This window comes from Lactuca serriola, chromosome 9, assembly GCF_051521515.1.
Source record: "Lactuca serriola cultivar US96UC23 chromosome 9, Lser_US96UC23_V15, whole genome shotgun sequence".
NCBI lineage: Eukaryota > Viridiplantae > Streptophyta > Magnoliopsida > Asterales > Asteraceae > Lactuca > Lactuca serriola.
In genome coordinates, this window is record NC_136416.1 from 215,012,488 (window position 1) to 215,036,753 (window position 24,266).

The 24,266-nt window shown below is 35.5% G+C and overlaps 2 protein-coding genes across 2 annotated transcripts; both read right to left on the reverse strand.

The window, feature by feature from the left end:
• Nucleotides 1-3,754: 3,754 nt before the first annotated feature.
• On the reverse strand, nt 3,755-4,535 carry LOC145076542 (uncharacterized). Its single transcript, XM_079022377.1, has 2 exons — nt 3,828-4,535; nt 3,755-3,763 (listed from the first exon to the last, which is right to left on the reverse strand). The coding sequence occupies exons 1-2, from the start codon at nt 4,533-4,535 to the stop codon at nt 3,755-3,757; spliced, it is 717 nt and encodes a 238-aa protein (XP_078878503.1).
• A 60-nt stretch (nt 4,536-4,595) lies between these two features.
• On the reverse strand, nt 4,596-6,010 carry LOC145076543 (uncharacterized). The gene is made up of 2 exons (XM_079022378.1): nt 4,843-6,010; nt 4,596-4,741 (listed from the first exon to the last, which is right to left on the reverse strand). Exons 1-2 carry the CDS (start codon nt 6,008-6,010, stop codon nt 4,596-4,598), a joined length of 1,314 nt encoding a protein of 437 aa, XP_078878504.1.
• Nucleotides 6,011-24,266: the final 18,256 nt, after the last annotated feature.

A 24,266-nucleotide genomic window follows, 5' to 3' on the forward strand; every position in this document is an offset into this window, starting at 1 on the left:
ATTTAAATCAATTTCATGACTTAATTTATCAAAATGGTTTAGTTGTCTCTGCAACAAAAATGCATTTATTTAAAAATGAAATTCGTTTTTTAGGACATGATATTGTCAAAAACACTATTAGACCTATTACAAGAAGCTTGCAATTTTCTACTAAATTTCCTGATGAAATTAAAGATAAAAAGCAACTTCAAAGATTTTTAGGATGCTTAAATTATATCCATGATTTTTTCAAAGATTTAGGGATCATATGTAAACCACTTTATAATCGATTAAAAGACAATCCTGAACCATGGACTCAAAAACATACAGATATAATTAGATATATAAAACAAAAGGTCCCTACTTTGCCATGTTTAAATTTACCTCATCCCGATGCCAAAATCATAGTTGAAACCGCTGCTAGTGATATTGGATTCGGAGGAATTTTAAAACAAAAATTTGTTAACTCAACTGAAGAGCAATTGGTTCGATATTACTCTGGTGCATGGAATGATACACAGAAAAACTATTCAACTGTCAAAAAGGAAATTTTAAACATTGTTTTATGTATTAAGAAATTTGAAGATGATTTATTTATGAAAAGTTTTTTATTAAGAATAGATTGTCAATCTGCAAAAACTATTTTGAAAAAAGACGTAAAAAATATTATTTCCAAGCAAATTTTTGCTCGTTGGCAAGCCCTCTTAGGTAACTTTGATTTCGAAATAGAATTTATAAAGGGAGAAAATAATTCGCTTCCTGACTTTCTTTCTCGAGAATTTTTGCAGGGAAAATGAGTTCGTCGTCCTCTTCCAAACATGATGACAAGAAGCCAGTCTCTCAAAATCTTGTTCCAGTCTCTCAAAAGCTAGTTCCATTTCAAAATCAAAATCGTTTTTCTCCTTTAACTCCTACTTCTAAGAATTCACAACTTTATTCTAATATCCTTCAGTCAAAGCTTGTTACTCCAAAAGTTACTTCAACCGACACAATAAGCCCTTTTGCAAAACCTATAACTCCTCAAACTCAAAAATCTATTACTCCTAGCCCTTCTACAAAAACTCCTTATGTTCTTAATCCAAATTTCCTAAGAGTTCAAATTCTTGAAGATTTTCAAATCCATAAGTTGCACCAAGGTTTTCATGTTCTCACAAATCATCTCTTTGGACAAGGGAAAACCTTTTATGTTGATTCGTATAAAACCCGAGAATATTATCAAGCTATTCTGCAAGAATCTGGTTCAGTCAATTTTGTTCATCGTTCTAATTCTAAAGAGGGAAACATTGATTTTAGCAAAGCTCATATTATCAAAATCATTTCTCCAGAAAGTTGGGTTCCAAACCTTCACTCTGAAAAACCTCTTATAAGTTATCCTGCTTATCCCAGATTTTCTTACTATGATTATCAAGACGCCTGGACTAAGGCATTCTTTATTCGGAATTATTCACATTCATGGTTTATCTTCTTTGATTTGAACTTCAATTGTGAATATCCAAGATGGTTTATCAATTGGTACAAATATATGGGTATTCTTCCAAATTGTTTGCCAAAAGAAATTTACGCTGGATATCTCAAATTTAAGAATTGTTTATTCAACAAATTCCAGAATTTGAATACATGTTACAATTCACCATGATATTTAAAGTTCCATGGATAATGTCTTGGACTTTTCATTATCAAGAAGCAAAGGATTCCTCTCCTCCTTGGCTTAATCGCCAATTTCGCTCAAAATGGTGGGATAAAATGAAGATTTCTCAAGCCAGTGAACAAGCAGTAATTAAACATTATCAAGAAATATATATTCAAAAACCAGAAGTTGAAGCCACTTTTATCAACAGTCTTCCCAAAAGTGATGTGGATTTAATTGCAAGAATTAAAGATACTGCTACCTCTTCCCCTGAAGAACTTCAAAAATTACTTCAAGAAATTCGCCAAACTCCATCAGTTTCTGACGATTCTCCAAAATCTATAAAGAATGATTTATTTGAAGACGCTCAAGACCCTTTTGATGATCCTTATGAAGAATAAGAAATCATTATCCATAAATTTGATGTAATACTTTAAATGTGGGATATTTCGTTTCTTCTATTATCAAAATTTCGTTTTTCAAATACGTATGCATGTATACTATGTAGGTATTCATGTATTTATGTATAAACAATTTTTATCAAAATTATTATCAAATCTATGATCAATGATGATATGAAGACAAAAAACTTTAGAAGATGTTTTATAATGGCTTGCTTTATCAAAAGAAGATGGTCATTGATTACAAACGACAATTGTTTCAAAAGATGAATGACAACCAATTTCAAGGACAACCACTTACAAGTAATTATTTCTATTGATTGGCCATGGGTTCTTACGGTGAAAAATATCACTAGATGATTTCAAGACTTTGAAGACTCCAAGATGATTATAAATAGAGATTATCCTTTAGTTGAAGACACAAGAAAAAATTCATTCTCTAAAAAATGTTCATCTCATGTCTAAAAAATCTCCAAGAGTCTCTCTTTCTACTAGTAGATGTTCAAAGTCTTTAGATTTTCAAATAATTCTTTCTCCAGAAGTATGTACTGATTGTAATTCAAGCCTAATTCAAGAAGGTATTATCTAAAATATTTTATCATTGTGTTGCTTTTATTTCTCTATGATAATTTCATTTCGAGTTATTCTAACTATTAATTCTACAAGATTTGAAGTTTTTGTTAAAATAGCACTCGTTTTTAATAATCAAATTAATCAAATTCATGCTTAAATCATTTAATTATGTCTAACAAAATCTTGATGAATTGTATTCCTAATAGAAATATTCTTTTAAAAATACAGCAAATCCAAGAATCTATAAATAACTCTGAGCAAAATCTTAAAGATTCTTATAAAACTACTAATCAAGGTACAAAATTAAACAATAATCATATTCATGATGTTAGACGGTTCATAAGAGCAAGTATAAAAATTCGTTACAAGCTGATACGTTATCTAAAAACAAAACTATTTGTTTTCTAATTGATAATTATCTCTAATATTTATTATTATCTCTAATCTCTAATTGATATTTTCGTCGAGAAAAATGAAGGGGTTGTTCACAAGTGTTTTTCTTTTTGAGTGATCAAAAATAGATACATGGTTGTGATAAAATGTGGTGTATTGGAAAATGTTTGTATGGGCTTCTGCTATATCTATTTGATGTCACATATTTCTTAACAAATTCTATTACTTTCTAGCTATTTGAGAGTTGAGTCAAAGTTGTTCTCTAGTTAATGTAATAATAATAATTCTTTTGAGCTATTTAAGCTTTCGATTGAATTTGACTATAATATAATAAGATATATGTGAATTCTAAAATTTAAGGATGTCAAAAAGTCTCGTAGGACCATCATATGATATAAGTGGGTATTTGTATTAAAAAATCGGGCTCGAAGCGGGAGGAAAGGTTAACCTCCGTTTTAATTTTAGGAGCAATGGTGGGGGTGGTTAGTCTCGTTCTGAACCCTCAATTGGGGGCTTTGTTAATATATTGTATATATTAATTATATAAATATAATAAATAATAGCATGATTTTAAGCTGTCAAAATTTAGCAAAACATAATGCTTTTAAGTTGTTAGTGTAATATTTTTAACATGTCATTACATTTTTGTTTACTACAAAAATGTTTCCTGTGGTATGTACTTTTTCTAGGTTTTAGTCAAAATCCTAACGTCTTTAGCTTCATGGTCCTTTTGGCAGGGGTGGAAAACGAAAAGTTATACCGGGGGGCCGAAACTAAATTTTTAAAAGCACTAACAAAATTTATTCGATTCAACGTCATAAAATATAAAAAAAATTAATATAAAATATTCTAACATCGCTCATTAAAGTGGAATTCGTCGATTTAAAGTCTTGCACGATCGTCTCTAAAGTAATTTTTTCTGCAAGCTCCCTTTTGAAGTATAAAACCAATGAGTCGTTCAAAAATTCATCTTCCATTTTATTTTGTAGTCTTGTTTTAACAAGACTCGTTGCTGAAAATGATCTCTCAGTTGTAGTTGTGGAAACCGGAAGAGTGAGTATAAGGCTAACTACTCGATAAATAAGATAAAAATTGGTTGCTCTTCTAGTCTTTATCAACCATTGACACAATTCTAAAATAGATATCAATTGTTTATATTCTTCACGTTGAACGACGTCCACCTCGTAATGTTGGAGTTGCATCTTCAAAAGATTTATCTCGATTTCATTGAAATCTTCAGGATAAAACTTTTCTACTAATTGACATACATCACCACTTCGAAAAGGTTCATTAGAACTTTTAGGATCTAAAGTTGTTGAAAGATGGAGTAACTCCATCGAGCTATCATTGAACCGATGATCTAATTCCATTAACTGATAGTTAATTGCTTCGATGAAAATATCTACTCGATAATGATGTTCAAGTGTATAATCGATATGCTCATTATGAGCTCGAGCCCCTCTACTAAAGTAAGAAGAAGACAAATCAGGGATATCGATGTTGTGTTCAAGACAAAATGACTTAACATGAGCGAGAAAACTATCCCATCTTTCATCTTTCATTTTTTGTAATAGCAATTTGGTGGATGCAACTAGCCTCAATGCATTCAATATATCTTGAGATTATCTTTGTAAAGCTTGGCAAAGTAAATCTGTGATCTCCATTATTTCTTTCTCGAGATGTAGAACAAAAATGAATTCAAATGTAGTAATAGTCTCATATGTTGAATCTGCATCTCCTTTGATCGAACCAATGTCATCCTCAATAACTTTAAGTAAAACCTCACAAATTGGACTAAACATTTTTATTAAGCTTGAAACCGATTTCAAGTGAGAACCTCATGTGGTATCCCAGCCCGTTGTAATGTACCAATCTGATTGAGGCCTCTACCAGTCTCTAACTCACCAATAGATTTAAAATATGCCATTTGTTCAGCTTGTGCATCTCTTAGTTGGTCGGAACGCTTGGAAGAAGCACCAACGACGTTGATAACAAAAGATAATTTAGTAAAAAACTTTTGCACCACAATAACTCCTTCTGAAGCAACCATTAATGCTAATTGCAATTGATGAGCAAAACAATGAACATAATATGCAAATGGACAATCCTTTGAAATCAATGCTTGTAAACCTTTGAAATGACCTCGCATATTGCTTGCACCGTCATACCCTTGGCCACGAATCGACTTAAAATCAAGATTGTTATGTGTCAATAGAAAATATATTCTATCCTTCAAAGTTTGTGATGTAGAGTCGGGAACATGAACAAGTCCAAAGAAACGCTCCATAATAACGCCATCTTTATTTACGAGTCTCAAAACAATAGACATTTGTTCTCTGTTAGACTCGTCACGTGCTTCATCAACAAGTAAACAAAATTTTCCACCATCAATCTCCTCACAAATCATCCGTCTCACCCTATTAGAAATAAGGTTTAAAATCTCCTTTTGAATTGTTGGTGATGTATATGATGCATGTTTAGGAGCAGTACAAAACAATTCTTTCATCTCATTGTTAAAAGAACAAATTGCCTCCAACATTTCAAGGAAATTTCCTTTGTTAATGGAATCTGGTCTTTCATTATGACCTCTAAATGCAATTGCTTGAAAGGCACACCAACGGACTGCATAAATAATAGCTTTTAATCTCAATTTATTCTTCTTACGATCTTCATCGGTAAATTTCTCAAACGTATTTCGTATATTTTGAGTCTCATTTAACAAATCACCGTATGATTTTTGTGCAACATTGTGAGATGTACACTCAGTTCCCATATGCTGCAAAAAAACGCATTTTTTCCCACCTACTTTCTTCCAATTTTGAAATCCATCTATAGTAAATGCCTGTTGGCCATAGTATCCCATTCCAGAAGGGTTGTTAAAAAGGAAACATGGAAAACAAAATGCAGCATCTAAACTCTGTGAATATTCAAGCCATGGAAATTGCTTGAACCAAGAACCTTGAAAGCTACGTTTATGGTCTTCTGGTCCAGATTTTGGATATGCAGAAAGTATTGGTTGAAAGGGACCAAGATTCATATAAGCTCGCCGAACTGTATCTCGTTGATTGATTGGATAATCGTAAATTTGGATACATAAACTAGGATCTCGTTCTAGTGTATTAAGATCAACATCATTCATTTCAAGACAAGGTTTTTTGGGTTGAGTTGCGCCCACAAGATCACTATCATTAAGAGTATTTGCATCTATAACATTTGGGGTGGCTCTACCGGTACTTGAGAAGAACTTTCATGTTTTCTTTTAAAAAATCCATCAAGTGTTGCTTGTTTTTCATTTTGGCTTACTCTACATGGCATAATTAATAAATAGTTAACAAGTAACTACAAAATTAATAATATCAAAAATAATAGTTAACATATTATTATTATTATTATAAACAAATAATCGGACTTTGTTCTAAAAGTTTCCACTAAACAAACAAAACTTATTCTAAGGTTTTATCAAAAAAACAAATGATAGATAATAGTATTATACAATTAAAAATTATATCCTTTTAATTTGACAGCTAATAGGATTAAACAATTCAAAAATATAACACTTTTAAAATTGACAGCTAGTACCCTCTCCATTCTCCAATTAAGTTTCAACCATTAACATATTATATAGAGAGAGAAATATAAACATCGTCATGATATTATAGAGAGAGAAAGAAAAAAGGAGACTGGAGAGAGAACCAAGAAGTTTACAAGGGGATAACTGATTAGAGAGATTGAAGAGTCGCACCATCTGGTCGGAGATCGATCTATCGGTGGCCAAGACACAGAAGTCAGAAAGGGCGTATGGTAAGCACTCCGGCGGCGGCAGTGGCGGCTACGGTGGCGATTTGTGGTCGGAAACACAGAAGATATCAACGCAATGTTGGTCGGAGTAACAAAAATCAGCAAGGGCGGTGTCGATCGGAGACCCAATGGGTACGTTTTCCGGCAGTGGGTTTTTTCCCGTGCTAACTCAGGTGGTGGATTTTTGGGTGACTCCAGCGGATGAGCACTCGGTGTGATTTCCAGCAGAAGCAAATTTGATGATCTCTTATGTTGTGAATAATTTGGATGTTAAATTTGTTGTTTGATTTTCTTTTATAGAGTTTTAGTTTCCTAAAATCAGTATCCTAGTTTTATTAGAATTGTTATTGATTTTTGTCAACAAACTTCTCGCTTCTCCGCTTCTGTTGGAACTGATTTACGTGCGTAATAATCGAACATAACCAATTTGTTGATTATTTAATATTCATAGTTAATTACTTTTTTAAATAATTTTTTCAATTACAGAGTAACCTTACTATACATAATACATCGCAGGGGCTATGACGTTAGCAAACTGATAAATCTATTATATATATATATATATATATATATATATATATATATATATATATATATATATATATATATATATATATATATATATATATATATATTAGAATGCCAAAAATCAGAGGGGGGGCCATGCCCCCTGGCCCTCTCTTAGCTCCGCCATTGCCTTTTGGCCATGTTTTTATGTGAAAATGGTCCCCCATCTTAACTCTCATTAAGTTGTTACTGTTAACCCCCTAATGTGCCTCCCATGTGAGAGTATATTCGTCTTTACACCTTTTAGGGACCATTTTTGTAGATGAAAAAAATTATATTCCCTTTAAATATGTTCCTCGCCATTGTGACCTTCCCGAAACATCTTTCTTCTTCCCTTTCTACCTCTTGAGCTCTTACAATAACAATTGTGGTTTGCTTTTGTGGAAAGCTTGCAGTGGTGAAAACATCATGGACCTTACTTAATCTCGGATGGAGATTTTATGCTTGTCCTATGAACGATTCTATTTGTGTGTTTATTGGGTGGCTTGACCTGCCAATGTGTGCTAGGGCTAAAGCCAACATACCTGGTCCGCTAAGAAATTTGAATAAAGTGCAAGAATGGTGCAATTGATTGGTTAGCAAGAACATCTTGGTGACAAATTGCAATGCATTGAAGGATAAATCTTTGAAGCTGAAAATCTATCTATTTGTAAGTTGGTTTATGTTTGTGATTGTTATGTTTGGTATTTGGTCTGTGTAGAGGTTATAGTTAGATAAATAGGGGTGTTGGGGGGTTAATAAGTGATCAAGGGTATTAGTGTAAAAATGAGGTTTTTGTTGTAAGTTGATTGATCATGTTTGTTATGAATTATGTTGTTAATGATATAAATGGTATGTTGTTATGAATTATGATTTGATTATGTTATTATGAATTATGCTTTTAATGATATATATGGTATGTAAGTATAGAAATGTGACAAAATAAGCACATCAATAGAACCAAAAGTACATACCAAAATATGTATCAACGTATGAACAAAATGTACCAAAATAAGCACATTAATAAAACCAAGAGCACGTTACCAAAATATGCATCAAAGTATGACCAAAATGTACCAAAATAAGCACATCAATAAAGCCAAAAGCACATTACCAAAACATCATGGACCTTACCAAAAGTACATGTGTATAAAAATTTGACCAAAATGCACATTTCATTAACCACATCGGTAGAACCATAAATACATTACCAAAATAAGCATAAATGTGTAATTACACCATACATAATCACATCATTACAACCAAAATACAATAAAAGTGTCATTGCACCATATATAAAAGTCAACCATAAAAGTGTCATCCATCCCTTTGTCTGTCTTCCCATTAAACACTTCACACATGTTTGAAATCAACACATCATAAACTGCTCTTCCCGTTGTACATGACAATAGCATAGAATTAATACAATTAATGGAAATGGAAGTATATAATTACCATATTTACCATATTTACCTAAAAAATGACTTTTTGCCTAGTGTATAGGAGGAATCTACTTCAACCACTCACATACCTCCCTATTATAGTAGCCAAACTCCCTCATCAAATGGTCAAATTTAGGAATGGTGGTTGTTGATGCACATTACCATAAAATGCTCCCTATAGTCAATTTTGTTTCCACCTCTTTCTCATATTGTCATGAATATGTTTGAGACAACACATGTGCTCATCATTGGGAAACAATCGAGCAATTGCAGGCATTAAACCCTACATGAATCAAAAGTCAATAACTAGAATTAAAAACATACATTGAAAATAAGCAATTGTATAAGTATGCCTTACCTTTTTCCTGTTAGTTATGAACGTAAAATTTGATTTTGTTCCAAGCTCTAAGTTATCCCTAAGTTTTTCTAAAAACCACTTCCAGCTACTTGTTTTTCCAGACTCAACAGTTGCATATGCCAAGGGGTAAATGCCATTATTGGAATCCAAACCTATTGTTGAACGAACCTAACTAGGGGAAGAGCCTTTCATGAAGGCATTATCCAAACCTAATGAATCCCTAATTCATGCCTTGAAACCTTTTTTTAGTGGACCCAAGCAAACATACATCCTTCTAAATTTCCAAGCAGGAGAAGCATGGTTAGGTTGAGAACATACATCTATCTTCACTATGGTGTCTGGGTTGGTAGTTTGAAGTTCAAGAACATAGTCCCTCAATAATTCATATTGTTTTGTGTAGTCACCAGTAACATGTTTTCTTTCCAAGCCTTTTGTGTAGTCCTTCCTTTAATTCTTTTTTACTTTTAAATTTCTGACCAACAATGAAAGATACCTTGTGTATTTCCCCAAGGTTGCACCTTTTTTCTTTTCCCAAATTTTTGATAAGAGCTCTTCTTTGTCTGTCTTGGTCTGATCCTTCATCCAAAGAATCTTACTCCTCATTGTTTCATTGTTTATCACTCCCATGTCTTTAGGTTCATTACCAACATAAACATCATTAATACATGTTCCTCCTTCCATAATCTGGTGAGAAAACATCAATACTCTGGTGAGAAAACATCAATTTTACCAACTCTACCCCTTCAATACTCTTGTGAGAAAACATCAATTTTACTCCTAAAAAGTATCAAATACATGTACTCACCAATATGCTCATCATTAACATGGTTCATATTTCCCAACGAAGATTCAACATGAACTTCAGTCTCTTGGACATCATCTTCAGGTAATTCCTCAATCACAACTTTAACTTTTGCATTTGAAGACATAAAGTAAGTCACTAAATTTGTCTTCCCATGTTCTGTGTAAATCTCAATCAACTTGTTATGTGGAATATATTTAGATAGATTGATAACATCTTGATCATTCCTTAAAGCTCTAAGACTAAATTGAAAGTCACCATTGGGTATCTTAAAATGGTAGTATATCACGGGAGAGTTTGAGACATTGACTTCATTCATTCGTGGGTCTGGGTAACCAAGTTCAAGCATTATGACATCAATTTCATGTACAGAGAACTCATTTATGTCCACATAATCAACATAACCAACTTCACCTGTAATGTATTGTATATCAGGTAATTTAATAAACTTCCCATAATGGTGTAGCTTAATACTGTGACAACCTGAAATTTCTATCTTGTATAACATTTCAACTCAATCAAAGTCAGACTTGTTTTTCCTATCTTTTAGCACTGTTTAGAGTCTGTTTGAGTGTTATAAGCCTATTACATCCAAGGAATGAGTGATAAGAAGTGTCTGTTGAAGTTCAAAACCAACAAACAAGCCATAAACCCCTTCATGAGGACTTTACGGCCAGGACACATGAGTTTACGGCCGTAAACTCATGGTGGCCGTAAACTCTTGGCTATATATGTGATACTTGGTCATTTTTCAACACTTTACCACTTCTAACTCAAGAACTCGGTTTTGCTCTCAACTATCATCAAGTTCTTCACTTAAATCTTCAAAAATATAAATGTTTCAATCCCTTGATTAGTGATACATCTTCTTAACTAGCAGAACCCATTAATTTCATCCATTAACATCATCTTTTGGGTTAGATTTTCAAGAAACACCAAGAACACACACTAGTGTTTTGGGCTGAAATCAACCTTTTTAGCTTCTATATTGTAAGTATCACTTCCCTATACTCGATATCTAGTTGAAACACATGTTAAGCACCTTGAAAACGTCCATTTCCCCAAGAACAATAGGTGTTTACGGCCAAGAGCATCTCCCTTGGCCGTAAACCCTAGTTAGAGGTGCATATGAACCATAAATCCTTCCTAAGGCTTGGTCTTGAGTCTAGAACACTTCCTTGTGGTTTGTAAGACCTTAAAACACCTTTTGGCACAAATCATCATGAGTTTACGGCCGTAAAATCATGAGGCCGTAAACCCTATGGCCGTGAAATCCTAAGGCCGTGAACACTTGGCCGCAAACACCAAGTGTGGCCGTAAACTCCCCTTATACACAATCATTTTTTATTTATACCTTTCCATTCAAGTGTATCCTAGTCCCTAAGGTGTTTCCCTTACCTGATTAGTTGTATAAATACTAATTACATACATATGTGTCATTATATGCTAGATATGATCCGAGTGTGTGCTCAAGTCTTCACTTGACACTTAGCATCCTACAAACCGATCTTTCATTCGTATTACTCACTACAGGTGAGTTCATACCCCTTAACTTATCTTTCAAATGATTTTAAATGCTTTTATGGGGGGAATACAAGTAGAAACATCATAGTTATTTGATATTGCCATATTTATACCTATTTTTAGGCAATATTTAAGTACATTTTTATTAATAAGTTGGTAATTTGTTTAGAATAATGGTACTTATGGGCTTAAATGTTATTTGCAGCCAAAAAGAAGACATTTTGAAGAAAAAGGACTAAAAACATTAAAGGAAGAAACTTTGGGAGTTAAAAAATTAAAGGACAAGAAAATCAGGAAAAAGCGTCTTCACGTCGTGAGAACTGGAATATTCACGACGTGAGAATAAGTTCTAGAAGATATGTACGCGGGTGAAGGAATCCTTGCCGGGCACGGTTATCTGGAATTCACGACGTGAATATCTTATTATCCACGACGTGAATTATTAAAATCAGCAACTATATAAACCCTTAACCATTACGAATAAGAGAGACTTTTGGCTGGAGAAAGGGATTCCAGAAGGCGATTTCAAGCAGAAGAAAGGTTTTGGAAAAAGGTTTCAACACCAAAAGAGTGAAGGTCCATAATTTAGTTTACTTATTTGTTATCTAGGAACATGTTTCACTATACTTTGATTTGTGTTAGTGTGTTAGTTGCTATTATGAGCAACTGAATTTAGCTACTCTTGTCTAGCTAGATGAAGCTTTCAACTTATGAATAGCTTAATTTTTATGGATTTGTTTAGTTGGTAAATTGCTTTTGTTTGATTTTTAGTTACCTAGCATGATTGTGTTTGTTTCTCTAGTTGCTTAATGTCATGTTTTGTGTAGCTTAGTGACCATTAACTGCATGAACTTGTTTACCTAATGATTTAGTGAACATTAAATTATTAGAGCTAGGATTGACCAATCTTAGTTAGTAACTAGAGTAAATAAACTTAGCTGTGCTAGAGAACGTGGATTGTGACTATAATTGCGTTTACATAATAAATCTTACATAGCACATTCATATTTATAATTGGTTCTGTGTTTAATTGTGTGTGACCATACATAGTTTGACATGAATTAACTAATTATTGGTAAAGTTAGAATTAAAGTACTAATACAATTAAAACCAACTTGATAATCCATAATTATTAGCTAGCCATAAGAACGAAGTGGATTCGAACTAGACAAGAGTGTGTTTTTACTTATTGATTGAATTTGAATTAAGTTCGTCTGATCTTGTAAAATCAGATAAAACCCTTTCTAAACTTGTTAATAATTAGGTTAATTTGATAGCAAGTAGATTAATTAGTAACACCGTTCCCTGTGATCGACACCCGACTTACCCAAGCTATACTATAATCTGACTAGGTACACTGCCTATAAGTGCATAGTTAGTTTAAGTTTGTTAGGTTATAAATATTAAAATTAGTGGGTACTTTCGTGCACATCATTATTATATCAATCACATGGATTAATAACTATCAAGCAAATGGCTTTCTTATATTTCAAAACTATGATATCAAACAAACTACTTCAACACGCTTATTAAAATCTTTTACATATTAAATTCTTTACTTAAACTCTTTCAAACTTATATCTTGTCAAATCATGTCTATATAGATATAGTTATATAAGTAGGATTGAAAAGACTTAGGATTGATAACTCGCCTTACTTCCTATTCCTTGTTTGGTTGTGGACTTAGGGTCTCGGTTGTTTGTCCGAAGGTTGTTTGAATCTTAATTATATTATATGTATGTATATAGATATTAAAGTTCTTCATTCAGTTCAATACCTTTGGGTAGCAAAGGTGTACAAACATGTTCATTCATACAAACAACATTACTAGTAAACTATAATAGGTATAGTTTAGGAAGTCTCTAATGCTATTACTAGAACAATGAAACACACAAGAGCCAGTTTATTCATGAGTCAATACAAACATACTATTATGAGAAACAAAGAGAACATACTATGATGAGAAAGAAAGAGAACATACACTATACAAGAAAACATAGAATACACTGATACAAAGAGAACATACAATACACTAGAACATACTATACCAACACTAGAACACTATAACGTTAATGTGAGTCACTACTTCATGGCATGGCAATCTACTACTGTGTCACGTTTTGCAACCAGAGTCTCCTGGAGGGAGAGCGTGAATTGGTGTATAGATCTATACGGGATTGACTATCCTACACCTTGCTGCTAGCTACAGTGGGACCTGCAGGTCTATGGGTGACTAATGTCATACCATTTCGATGCCTTAGATCGTCGTGTTATACTAGTCGATCAAGTATGGTTACAATCATATCACATTTTACCTTAATTAACAAACTGGTTTAAGGTAGTTAGTACATTGGTAGTTACTTACATACAATACTACTGTACACTGTTATTTTCCCATTGCATTCACATTGTGATCTTCTCACATAAACGGTAATGTAAACTATATTTTGGTAATGATATTCATACTTGGAAAAGATACACACTTTTACAAACAACACAACAGACATAACGTTTGGGCCTTGGTAGAAGGATGCTATTTAGTAGAAAATATAGGATTTTCTAGGAGATACAAACAATTACTACAAACACTTACAAACATTTACAAACACTTCCATACAAGAAATGACACCATAATACTTATGAACTCACCAACTTTAATGTTGATCTACGCTTTCAAAATAACTTGTATTCTCAGGTCACCAGTAGACAAGTACCGATGACTAGTGATGTGTGCAAACTCACTTAGTTTTAAACCTACTTTTAATTATAAAATAACACACAAAGGCAGTGAACCTATCAATTGTGGTATAGTTGAATAAGTAGGGTATGAAACACAGGGAACGACAAATTAAAACTAAAAACTAATCCTATCTAAATTAATTAATAAGTATGGGGGTTTTCTCTAGTTTTACAAGACTAGAAACTTGCTAACTATTACTTATTTAAAAACTAGAAAATAAAGAACTAACTAGATTCAATAATGGGAAGGAACTTCTGTTTAGTTCAACTCAATTGATCCTATGGTTGATTTCAAGGTAATGATGCAATGGATTGATTCTTTTGTTGGTTACCGATTCAAGTGATTAGATTCGCATTCACTACACTAATCCTTAGCAAATAAACTAACTTAAATAGTGGCCAGTTGTCTAATTTAATTAGATTTACTAGATTAATTATTCGGGTTAATTTAGACTTGTAATAGTTAACTAATTTAATCTTTTAATTAACTTCTTGTTGATGGTCATCACACAAAGCTTGCACATGAATTTACTCAATTTTCTTATTAACTCTAGTTTCATGTTCATTAATCCTAGACATATGACAAAGTGATCACATAGCATATGAGATTGATAATCAATAGATGTTCATGCTAATCAATTATCTTCCTATTAACAGAAAATTAATTATTATTCACACACAAGGTTCTTTAGCAAGCTAAAATAACAAAATCACCAACTTAGAATTAATCCTACCAACAATCAAACCATATTATCAATTTTGTATCCCCAGACAGAAGTCTAAAGGTTTTAGCTCATAATTGAAGTAAATAACAGCAAACAAACAGAGTCTAATTGTTTAACCATAATGACAAAACAAAAGATTAAGTGGAATGATGAAATTTGCCTCAATTCTCCTTCGGGATTGAATTCTAGCTTATGACTTCGTCTTCTAGGGTTTTTCTGACTTCTTGATCGCAGCTAAACTCTTCTGAATCGTTCCAGAATTCTCCCCCATCATTCTATGGAGTTATCTTTATATATACGAATTGACTCGTCGAGTCAGGTGGCGACTCGTCGAGTCCATCTCTCAGTCCCCGTATTGTTTTTTTTTTTTTTGGAAAGGGAACTTCCCTAACGAGGGTTTCCGAGCCAGCTTACGCGCACCGACTAATCCCCCGCTGCAAACATGAGACTTTGCCTCATGCCCTGGAGTCATTGCAGGCGAACCTCCATGGCCACAAGGGCTGAGTAGTGCTAGGATTTGAACATGGGTCAATAGGTTATCCACCATATCTTCCACATGCCTTACCAAGTCACCACAACCCAAGTGGTTATGATAAGTCTCTGGGATCCCGAGTCTTTATCTTCTCGAATCTTCGCTTGGACTCGCCGAGTAGTCGACCCTACTCGCCGAGTAGGTACTATTTTTAGTGTTTTTCTTCTTTGTTCCATTCTCGAACTCTCAACCGCTTCTCCTGCTTCCTTCTGCTTCCGAGCTTCATTTTTGGACTGAAAATATAATTCAAACACTTTTAAGTACCTTTTGTCCATAAAATGCAATAATTTAGCTAATAAATGAATAAAAATCTATACTTATTATGAACTAAATATGCACATATCAAAAAACCCAACACTTGACTTTTGCTTGCCCCCAAGCAAAACTGAATTTTAAAACATTAGAATCACATATGACAACTCCAATCTAACCCGACCATTATGCCAAGACCGCAACGCATACATTTGTGTCTAAATTTGTCCTAAGTACCCCCCATACTCCAAATACTCACAATCCTCATAAACATTCGCCCACTCACCCCGAACTATGCTCATTTTATGCAACCCTCCGAATCCATCCGTAGAAAACCTCTTACCCTCAATGTATTTTTTAGTTGAGCAACCCAAGCATACATAATCTAGAATTACAATTTATGATACCACTATGGAGCTCTTTTGAATTCTTCATTTCTTTGCTAATTTGTCTTGGATCTTTTTGAATTCACCACCTTTATTGATTTTTGGTATCTTCAACTCTTTGAATTTCTTGGAATTTTGATCTTTTGATCTTCACTCTAATTGCTCCAAAATTCTTACAACTTTTCTTGCAATTCTCTTTTTTTTTTACATGTACCTCTTTTTTTTCACTCAATAAACCTACATGCTTAAGCAGGGGCACTCAACCTCAACCTTTATTGGCTAACGATAATAATTTTCCTGGATACATTTCAGGTTTAGGCTGCTAAACATATTGCATCCCTCGGGCTGAGCAGGGTCGTGTTTTTGTCCCATGATTTCACTGGAATAAGGAAGCCACAAATGCACTAGAACGTGTATAGGCTCAACTAAACATTTGGGTGTTCATGCAATTATCAACACAATTCTAACATGGAATCCTAATTTGCTTTTACCAAAATTTTCTAAATTAAATCCTAAGTAATATTTTTGGTATGAAACAATTTTTTTAAAAATTAGCCTAAATTAAGATTCTAAATTTTCTAATATGTGACCAACCCCCTACCCCAACACTTATTTTATGCAATGCCCTCATTGCATATTATGCAAAAAAAATAAAAATGCAAATATATAGAGGAAATTGGAACAAACTCCCCTGGGGTAGCAGTCGATAGGTTGATACTCTTCTCTTCAGCTCCATCTTCAATTGCCTTCAGCCATGGGAATAACTCATCCATGACTTGGGTGTCAAAATCTCATGTGGCAGCTCCAAATATGCAGGGGAAACAGTGTAAGATCTTCAAGAATCGATATGGAAGAATAAGTGGTCAAGTGGTACACTCATCAGCATCAAATCAGCAGTCCTCTCGGTATAAAAATGAATGACTCGTCGAGTCATATATGCGACTCGTCGAGTATAAACGCAGACATCTTCGAATATGTGAGAATATAAGGCGACTCGTCAAGTCAGTTTAGTGCACTCGACGAGTAGACCGCTGGACGAAAAATGATATTCTGCATTTATTCCAGCCTCTAATAAATCTTCAAAATTTCTCCTCACTTCTAGACTCACTCGCTCATGTCCCTAAGGACCGGGCTTGACACTTTGACTCTAACACTTCCCTTTCTTGACTCTCTCTTTCACTCTTTATAACCCTCTTGTCACTATAACTCTAAACCCTTCTATTCAAGCACTCCTAATCCAATTCTAAAAATCATCAAGGCAATCAAACATCAAGCAAAACAGTAAAAGTCTTAACAAATCCCAAAACACACCAAATAAGAACAAAAATAAAAATAAAAATTGTTCAATAAAAACACAAAGAAACTAATCCTCCTCATCATCGTCATGATCCGGCGCCGCTCCACTTCCACTCGCACCACTCCTTCTCGCATTGATCACCTCTTCCCACGACGGAATATACGGGAAGTTACCACCATCGATATGCGGAATGTTGAAGTGGTCAAAAAGTCGAATATGTGATTGATTGCTAAATTTGATACCCCACGCCATTTGATCTTGTAACCGCCTCATCTCAACATTGTACCAATCCATTGGTACTTCATCATTGTCTATCGAAATCACCGGCGGTTCCTCCTCTACATCACGTTCTCGCCTCGATCGGACCCTCCTTCCCGGCGCCTCGGGACCAACAACAGGATCATCACGCGGGATAGCATAATGACCACCACCATATTCCTCAATGATCCTAACCCTCCTAAAAAGAATAGGATTGAATGGAGGGGTAGGAATCATAGTCATCAAATTCCACGCGCCACGGGTCATCAACCCAAACGAATTGGCGAGCCGTGTAACAAACATTCCACCATAAATCTTCGATGTCTTGCGGTCTTTGACCGCACCCTCCGCTAAATATGAAACCAAACACCAAGGAATATTGTAGAAAATGTCGGGTGTGATAATGCTCCATAAGTAGAAGACATCAAGGTTAGAAACCTTGTCATCATCCTTCCTTTGGTTAATGGTGGAGGAAATAAGGCGATGAATAAGGCGGTGTGTAGGCGACCGAATGCTTCCCTCCTGGGCTGATTTTGGAATATACACTTTGTTGGCAATCGTATTCCACCAACCCGTGCTCGTCACTCCATCGAGGAACACCTTGTGAGAGTGTTCCATAAATGCACGGAAAATAGCGGTCGAGACCAATGACCAGTCATAAATACCCATCCGACAAGCGAGATCAACCACGGAGCACTGATGAAACTCGCCCCCAAGACAGAAACTGACACTTGTCGGGTGATAGCAGTCATCTCCCCCACGAAAAGATACCGTGGAGAAAAATTCTAGGCAAAGCTCTCGGTACACCGACTCTTGAATATGGAAAACCCGACTCCACCCATTGCAAACCATCGTCTCTCCCTCGTAAGTAAACTCCTTTAAAAGATAGGGAGCCAACTCCTCTTCATAATGCACACTTTGTAACTAACCCCAATCAATTCTGTTGGGCACGCAAATTTCTTTCTTCCTTACTTCAGCTAATTTCTTCTTCCACCTCGTCATGGTAGAAGCGGATTCGATTTGAGGGAAATTTAACCAAGGAAAATCTCCTTGGCGTCCACTAGAACCTTGCCCCCTGTGAAACATTATCCCTGCAAAACACAAAACATAAAACCCAGAAAACACAGAAAATCATTAAAATAAGTCACAACTGTGTCCCCGACTCGACTCGTCAAGTCCATGAACGACTCGGCGAGTCGCAAGAACTGCGCGAGTCAGTCGGCGAGTCGGTTTAAATTGAACCATGAAATCTCAAAATTACTTCAAGGGTTTTGTCCAGGGACATGTTTATAAGGTATTAGGGCAAGAATAGTCATGCAAAACAACATAATTCATGAAAAATCGAAACCCTAGAAATTCACTATTCTTCAAAATCGGGTTTTCTATGAAATTACTACCCTATATCATCTTAAAATCATGCTTTTAACAGAAAATAGGAAGAAATTAGTTACCTTTCGTGATAGAAATTGAAAAAAAAACTTGAAGAACAATTGAAGAGATGATGAATGCTTGAGAGAGGGAGTTGGGAGGGAGGCGCACGGCGAGTGAGTAGTGAAAAACTAATTTCTTTAGGGTTAAAACCCTAGTTACCGGTTGTAAAAGTAATTCCATTATTATTTTTTTCTATAAATAATACCGACACGTCGAGTCAGGGTCAGACTCGGCGAGTCTGGTCGTGATGTTATTCTTTTCTGAAATCTAAATGGACTCGTCGAGTCATGGTCAGACTCGGCGAGTCTCTTGCAAACAATTCAAAAATTATAAAATTTTGTCATTTATTTAGAAAAGAAAATTTATTCCACCCCACACTTAGTCCATGCGCACTCTCAAGCAGACATGTCCGATGATTCGGAAGATTAAAATTCTGAAAAAAATGAAAAAAAAATTCAAACAAAACTAAAAAGGTAAAAGAAAGCAAACTCTAAACAACGGGTTGCCTCCCGCCAAGCGCTTCTTTTTAAGGAGTCGTTAGCTGGACTACTTCCCATCTACGTTTCGTCATCTTCCAACATCGGGAATGCACGCCTGGTCTTTTGTGGTTTGTACTTCGTCTTGTAAGCGTGAATCTTCTTTTTGTAAGCCCGTTTTAATTCCTCTCTCTTCTTTTTTACAACATCATCCTCAGCTGCTTGGGCTTCTCTTCTCCTCTTTTTCTTCTTCACCCCATTCTTTTTCACCTTCACTTGCACCTCCTTTTCTTCAAACTGAATTACTTCGTATTTTGTGAAAGTTCATGCTCTAGGTTTGGTAATGAATGGTTGATCAGCCTCCACTCTCCTATCCTTTGCTTTCTCCTCTTTTTCTGTGCTTACCCCATCTTCATGCAGAATTGCATCAAGACATGCTATATGGGTGTGTTGAACTTCCGTATCCATTTCTCCTTCTGTTGTTTGTTCTTCTAAAGAATCATGAAAAATATCCAAGTCCAGAATATGCAGAGAACTAGCAACAAGCAGATCTAAATCGTCCAAGTTGTTGGCAATTTCGACTGGACTCGTCGAGTCCAGTAAAGTGACTCGGCGAGTCGGATCGTATTTCATTATTTCTTGGGTGTTTTCTGAGTCGGCTCCTTCCAGTAGCTTTTCTATCTCCTCCAAGTCCTTGTTAACATCTCCATCCTCTCCAGAATGTAGCAAAAACTTGCTTGGATCTTCTTCTTGCAAAAGTGCAAGTTCTTTTTGTAGTATCTCATCATCCGAATGGATAAATGAGATCTCTTCTTTTCTTTCCTCTTCTTGCTTGGCTTCTGGTACAACTCTAAATATTGCAGACTCGTCACCTACCCTCAACGTTAGTGTAGACTCACATACATCAATTAAAGCACATGGGGTGTTTAAAAATGACCTCCCCAAAATAATTGGAATTTCTGGGTCTTCTTTCATATCAACAACCACGAAGTCTACTGGAAATATGAACTTATCGACTTTAATAAGAAGATCCTCACAAACGCCTCGTGGATGAATTGTTGTCTTGTCTGCCAAATGGATCTTCATGTTTACCGGTCTTGGCTCCGATAAATTCAACTTCTTAAAGAAAGAGAAAGGCATCAGATTGATGCTTGCACTCGAGTCGGTCAACGCTTGGGTGACAAATGCATTTCCAAACTGGCACGGAATTATAATACTCCCCGGATCGCCCTTCTTTTTGGGTAGCTCACTCAATATTATCTCCGCGACTTCAACCAAGTCTTTCCTAGCAGCAAAGAGACCTTTTAGTAAGTTGAAGTACTTGGGTGTTTTGAGCATCATTTCCACAAATGGCACATTGACTTGTAGGGCTTTAACATGCTTCATAAAGGCTCTATATGCTTCAACTTTTTCCACATGTATGGCTTTGATTGGGAATGGCAAAGGAGGATTATATGGATTTAACGGACTGATGGTTTTGTCATTTACGCATGGACTCGTCGAGTCCATTAGAGGGGCTCGGCGAGTCTGGTTGGGTTTAGCTGGAGCCGACTCTTCTGCCTTTTTTGTCTTCCTCTTGGAGATCCTCTGTGCATGTGTGAATATTTCTTCATTGCTGGAGGTCACTACACTCACATTCTCCATTCTTGGATTGGTTTCGGTGTTACTTGGAAGTTGACCCGGTCTTCTTTCATTCACTTGATGCGCAAGCTGTCCCAGCTGTTTCTCAATGTTGAGAATGGATGCTTGCTGATTCCTTAGCATATTTATGGTCTCGTGTATTGCAGCATCGTGATCATTGTGTCTCTTTTCGGACACGGCTATGAATCTAGTGAATAATTCTTCTAAATCGGCTTTCTTTTCTACCGGTTCTTCCTTTTGATAAAATCCCATATCCTTCTGCTTGTATTTCTCCTCCTTAGCCTTCTTGTATTCTTCGTATGGGATCCATTCTTTCTTCGGTTTCCGCCAATTATCGTCGTATCTATCGCCACTTGAATAGAATACTTGAGCCTTCTTGTTTCCATTCTCATCCAAATCACAATCCTTTGTGAGATGGGCCCCTCTACAATTTTCACATCCAACCCAAATAACATGGATTTTTTGATCCATTTTTGTCATTCTTCTATCTAGACTATCGAGCTTAGCTATCACCGCCGCCATGCTATCATTTGCCGAGTTCACTACCCCCCGACTTACTTCGTTTATTGGATTGTGGTATTCTCTAGAGTGCTTAGAGAATTCTTCAATTAACTCCTTGATTACCGGGGGCGCCTTCTTCGTGAGCGGGCCTTGAGAATCGAGCAATTGCCTTGTGGTGACATTGACTCCATCATAGAAAATGGAGACCTCTTGTTGGCTATTGAGGTCATGGTGTGGGGAATTTCTAAGCAAGCTCTTGTACCTTTCCCAAGCTTCATAAATAGTTTCTTTGGGTTGTTGCTCGAAGTTGGCAATGGCTTTCTTTAGCTTGGCTATTTTGGAGGGCGGGCAAAAATGGTCTATGAATTCTTCTTTCATTTTGGCCCATGTGGTGACCGATCCGGGAGGAAGTGACTTTAGCCAATCCTTTGCAGCTCCTTTAAACGTGATTGGAAGCATGTGAAGAAGCTGGGTCTCGCGTGGAACATTCGGTACATTGAAGTAGTCAGCCACATCATTCACTGCGTCCAAGTACTTGTAGGCGTCTTCGTGATCCTTCCCATAAAAAGGAATCTCCTTGAGTTGAGCGAGAATATGGCCTTTTAGTTCGAAAGTAGCGGTCGTGGGAATTGCGGGCTGCAGAAGTCCCGGGCCGGTGTCATCGCGCATCCTCTTCTTCCATTCCCCCATGGGGACTTCATCGATATTAGCCATAGTGATAGCTAAATCGTCTTCAAATTCGGAGTCGTGCTCGTATGTGGGTTCTTCTTCTTCCTCGGTCTCGTACTCGATATCTTCTTGAATTGGGTCTTCGATTGTCAAAGAGGCATTGGATGCTCCTGATTTGCTGCTCCTCTTCTTGCTGAAAACGAACTTTAGGTTTTTGAGTGGTGAGTTCTTTGAAGAAGCGGATTCTCCAACGGTTTTGCCTTTGCTCCTCCTTTGTGCGGATTCCGGGTCTTCAAGAGGGGGAACCAGAGGTGTATTAGATCCTCGGGTCATGAAACAACTGTAAACAAAACAAAAAACGCGTAAAAAGAACAAAAATAAAATAAAAAATTAAAACTGTAATAGCGATGTACTCGCCGAGTCGGCACGAGTGCACTCGGCGAGTTCAAGGCAAAAACAAAAAAAAATTCTAGTTACTCTAAAAACGGAATTTTATTAAAACTAATTCTACTTACTGGATTACCTTTTAAATAACTTTGTGTAACATAAATCCAACACAAATGATCGATTAAATTAGAATTTAATGTTAATTTTTAGAACCGTTCCCCGGCAACGGCGCCAAAAACTTGATGTGTGCAAACTCACTTAGTTTTAAACCTACTTTTAATTATAAAATAACACACAAAGGCAGTGAACCTATCAATTGTGGTATAGTTGAATAAGTAGGGTATGAAACACAGGGAACGACAAATTAAAACTAAAAACTAATCCTATCTAAATTAATTAATAAGTATGGGGGTTTTCTCTAGTTTTACAAGACTAGAAACTTGCTAACTATTACTTATTTAAAAACTAGAAAACAAAGAACTAACTAGATTCAATAATGGGAAGGAACTTCTGTTTAGTTCAACTCAATTGATCCTATGGTTGATTTCAAGGTAATGGTGCAATGAATTAATTCTTTTGTTGGTTACCGATTCAAGTGATTAGATTCGCATTCACTACACTAATCCTTAGCAAATAAACTAACTTAAATAGTGGCCAGTTGTCTAATTTAATTAGATTTACTAGATTAATTATTCGGGTTAATTTAGACTTGTAATAGTTAACTAATTTAATCTTTTAATTAACTTCTTGTTGATAGTCATCACACAAGCTTGCACATGAATTTACTCAATTTTATTCTTAACTCTAGTTTCATGTTCATTAATCCTAGACATATGACAAAGTGATCACATACCATATGAGATTGATAATCAATAGATGTTCATGCTAATCAATTATCTTCCTATTAACAGAAAATTAATTATTATTCACACACAAGGTTCTTTAGCAAGCTAAAATAACAAAAATCACCAACTTAGAATTAATCCTACCAACAATCAAACCATATTATCAATTTTGTATCCCCAGACAGAAGTCTAAAGGTTTTAGCTCATAATTGAAGTAAATAACAGCAAACAAACAAAGTCTAATTGTTTAACCATAATGACAAAACAAAAGATTAAGTGGAATGATGAAATTTGCCTCAATTCTCCTTCGGGATTGAATTCTAGCTTATGACTTCGTCTTCTAGGGTTTTTCTGACTTCTTGATCGCAGCTAAACTCTTCTGAATCGTTCCAGAATTCTCCCCCATCATTCTGTGGAGTTATCTTTATATATACGAATTGACTCGTCGAGTCCATCTCTCAGTCCCCGTATTGTGATAAGTCTCTGGGATCCCGAGTCTTTATCTTCTCGAATCTTCGCTTGGACTCGCCGAGTAGTCGACCCTACTCGCCGAGTAGGTGCTATTTTTAGTGTTTTTCCTCTTTGTTCCATTCTCGAACTCTCAACCGCTTCTCCTGCTTCCGAGCTTCATTTTTGGACTGAAAATATAATTCAAACACTTTTAAGTACCTTTTGTCCATAAAA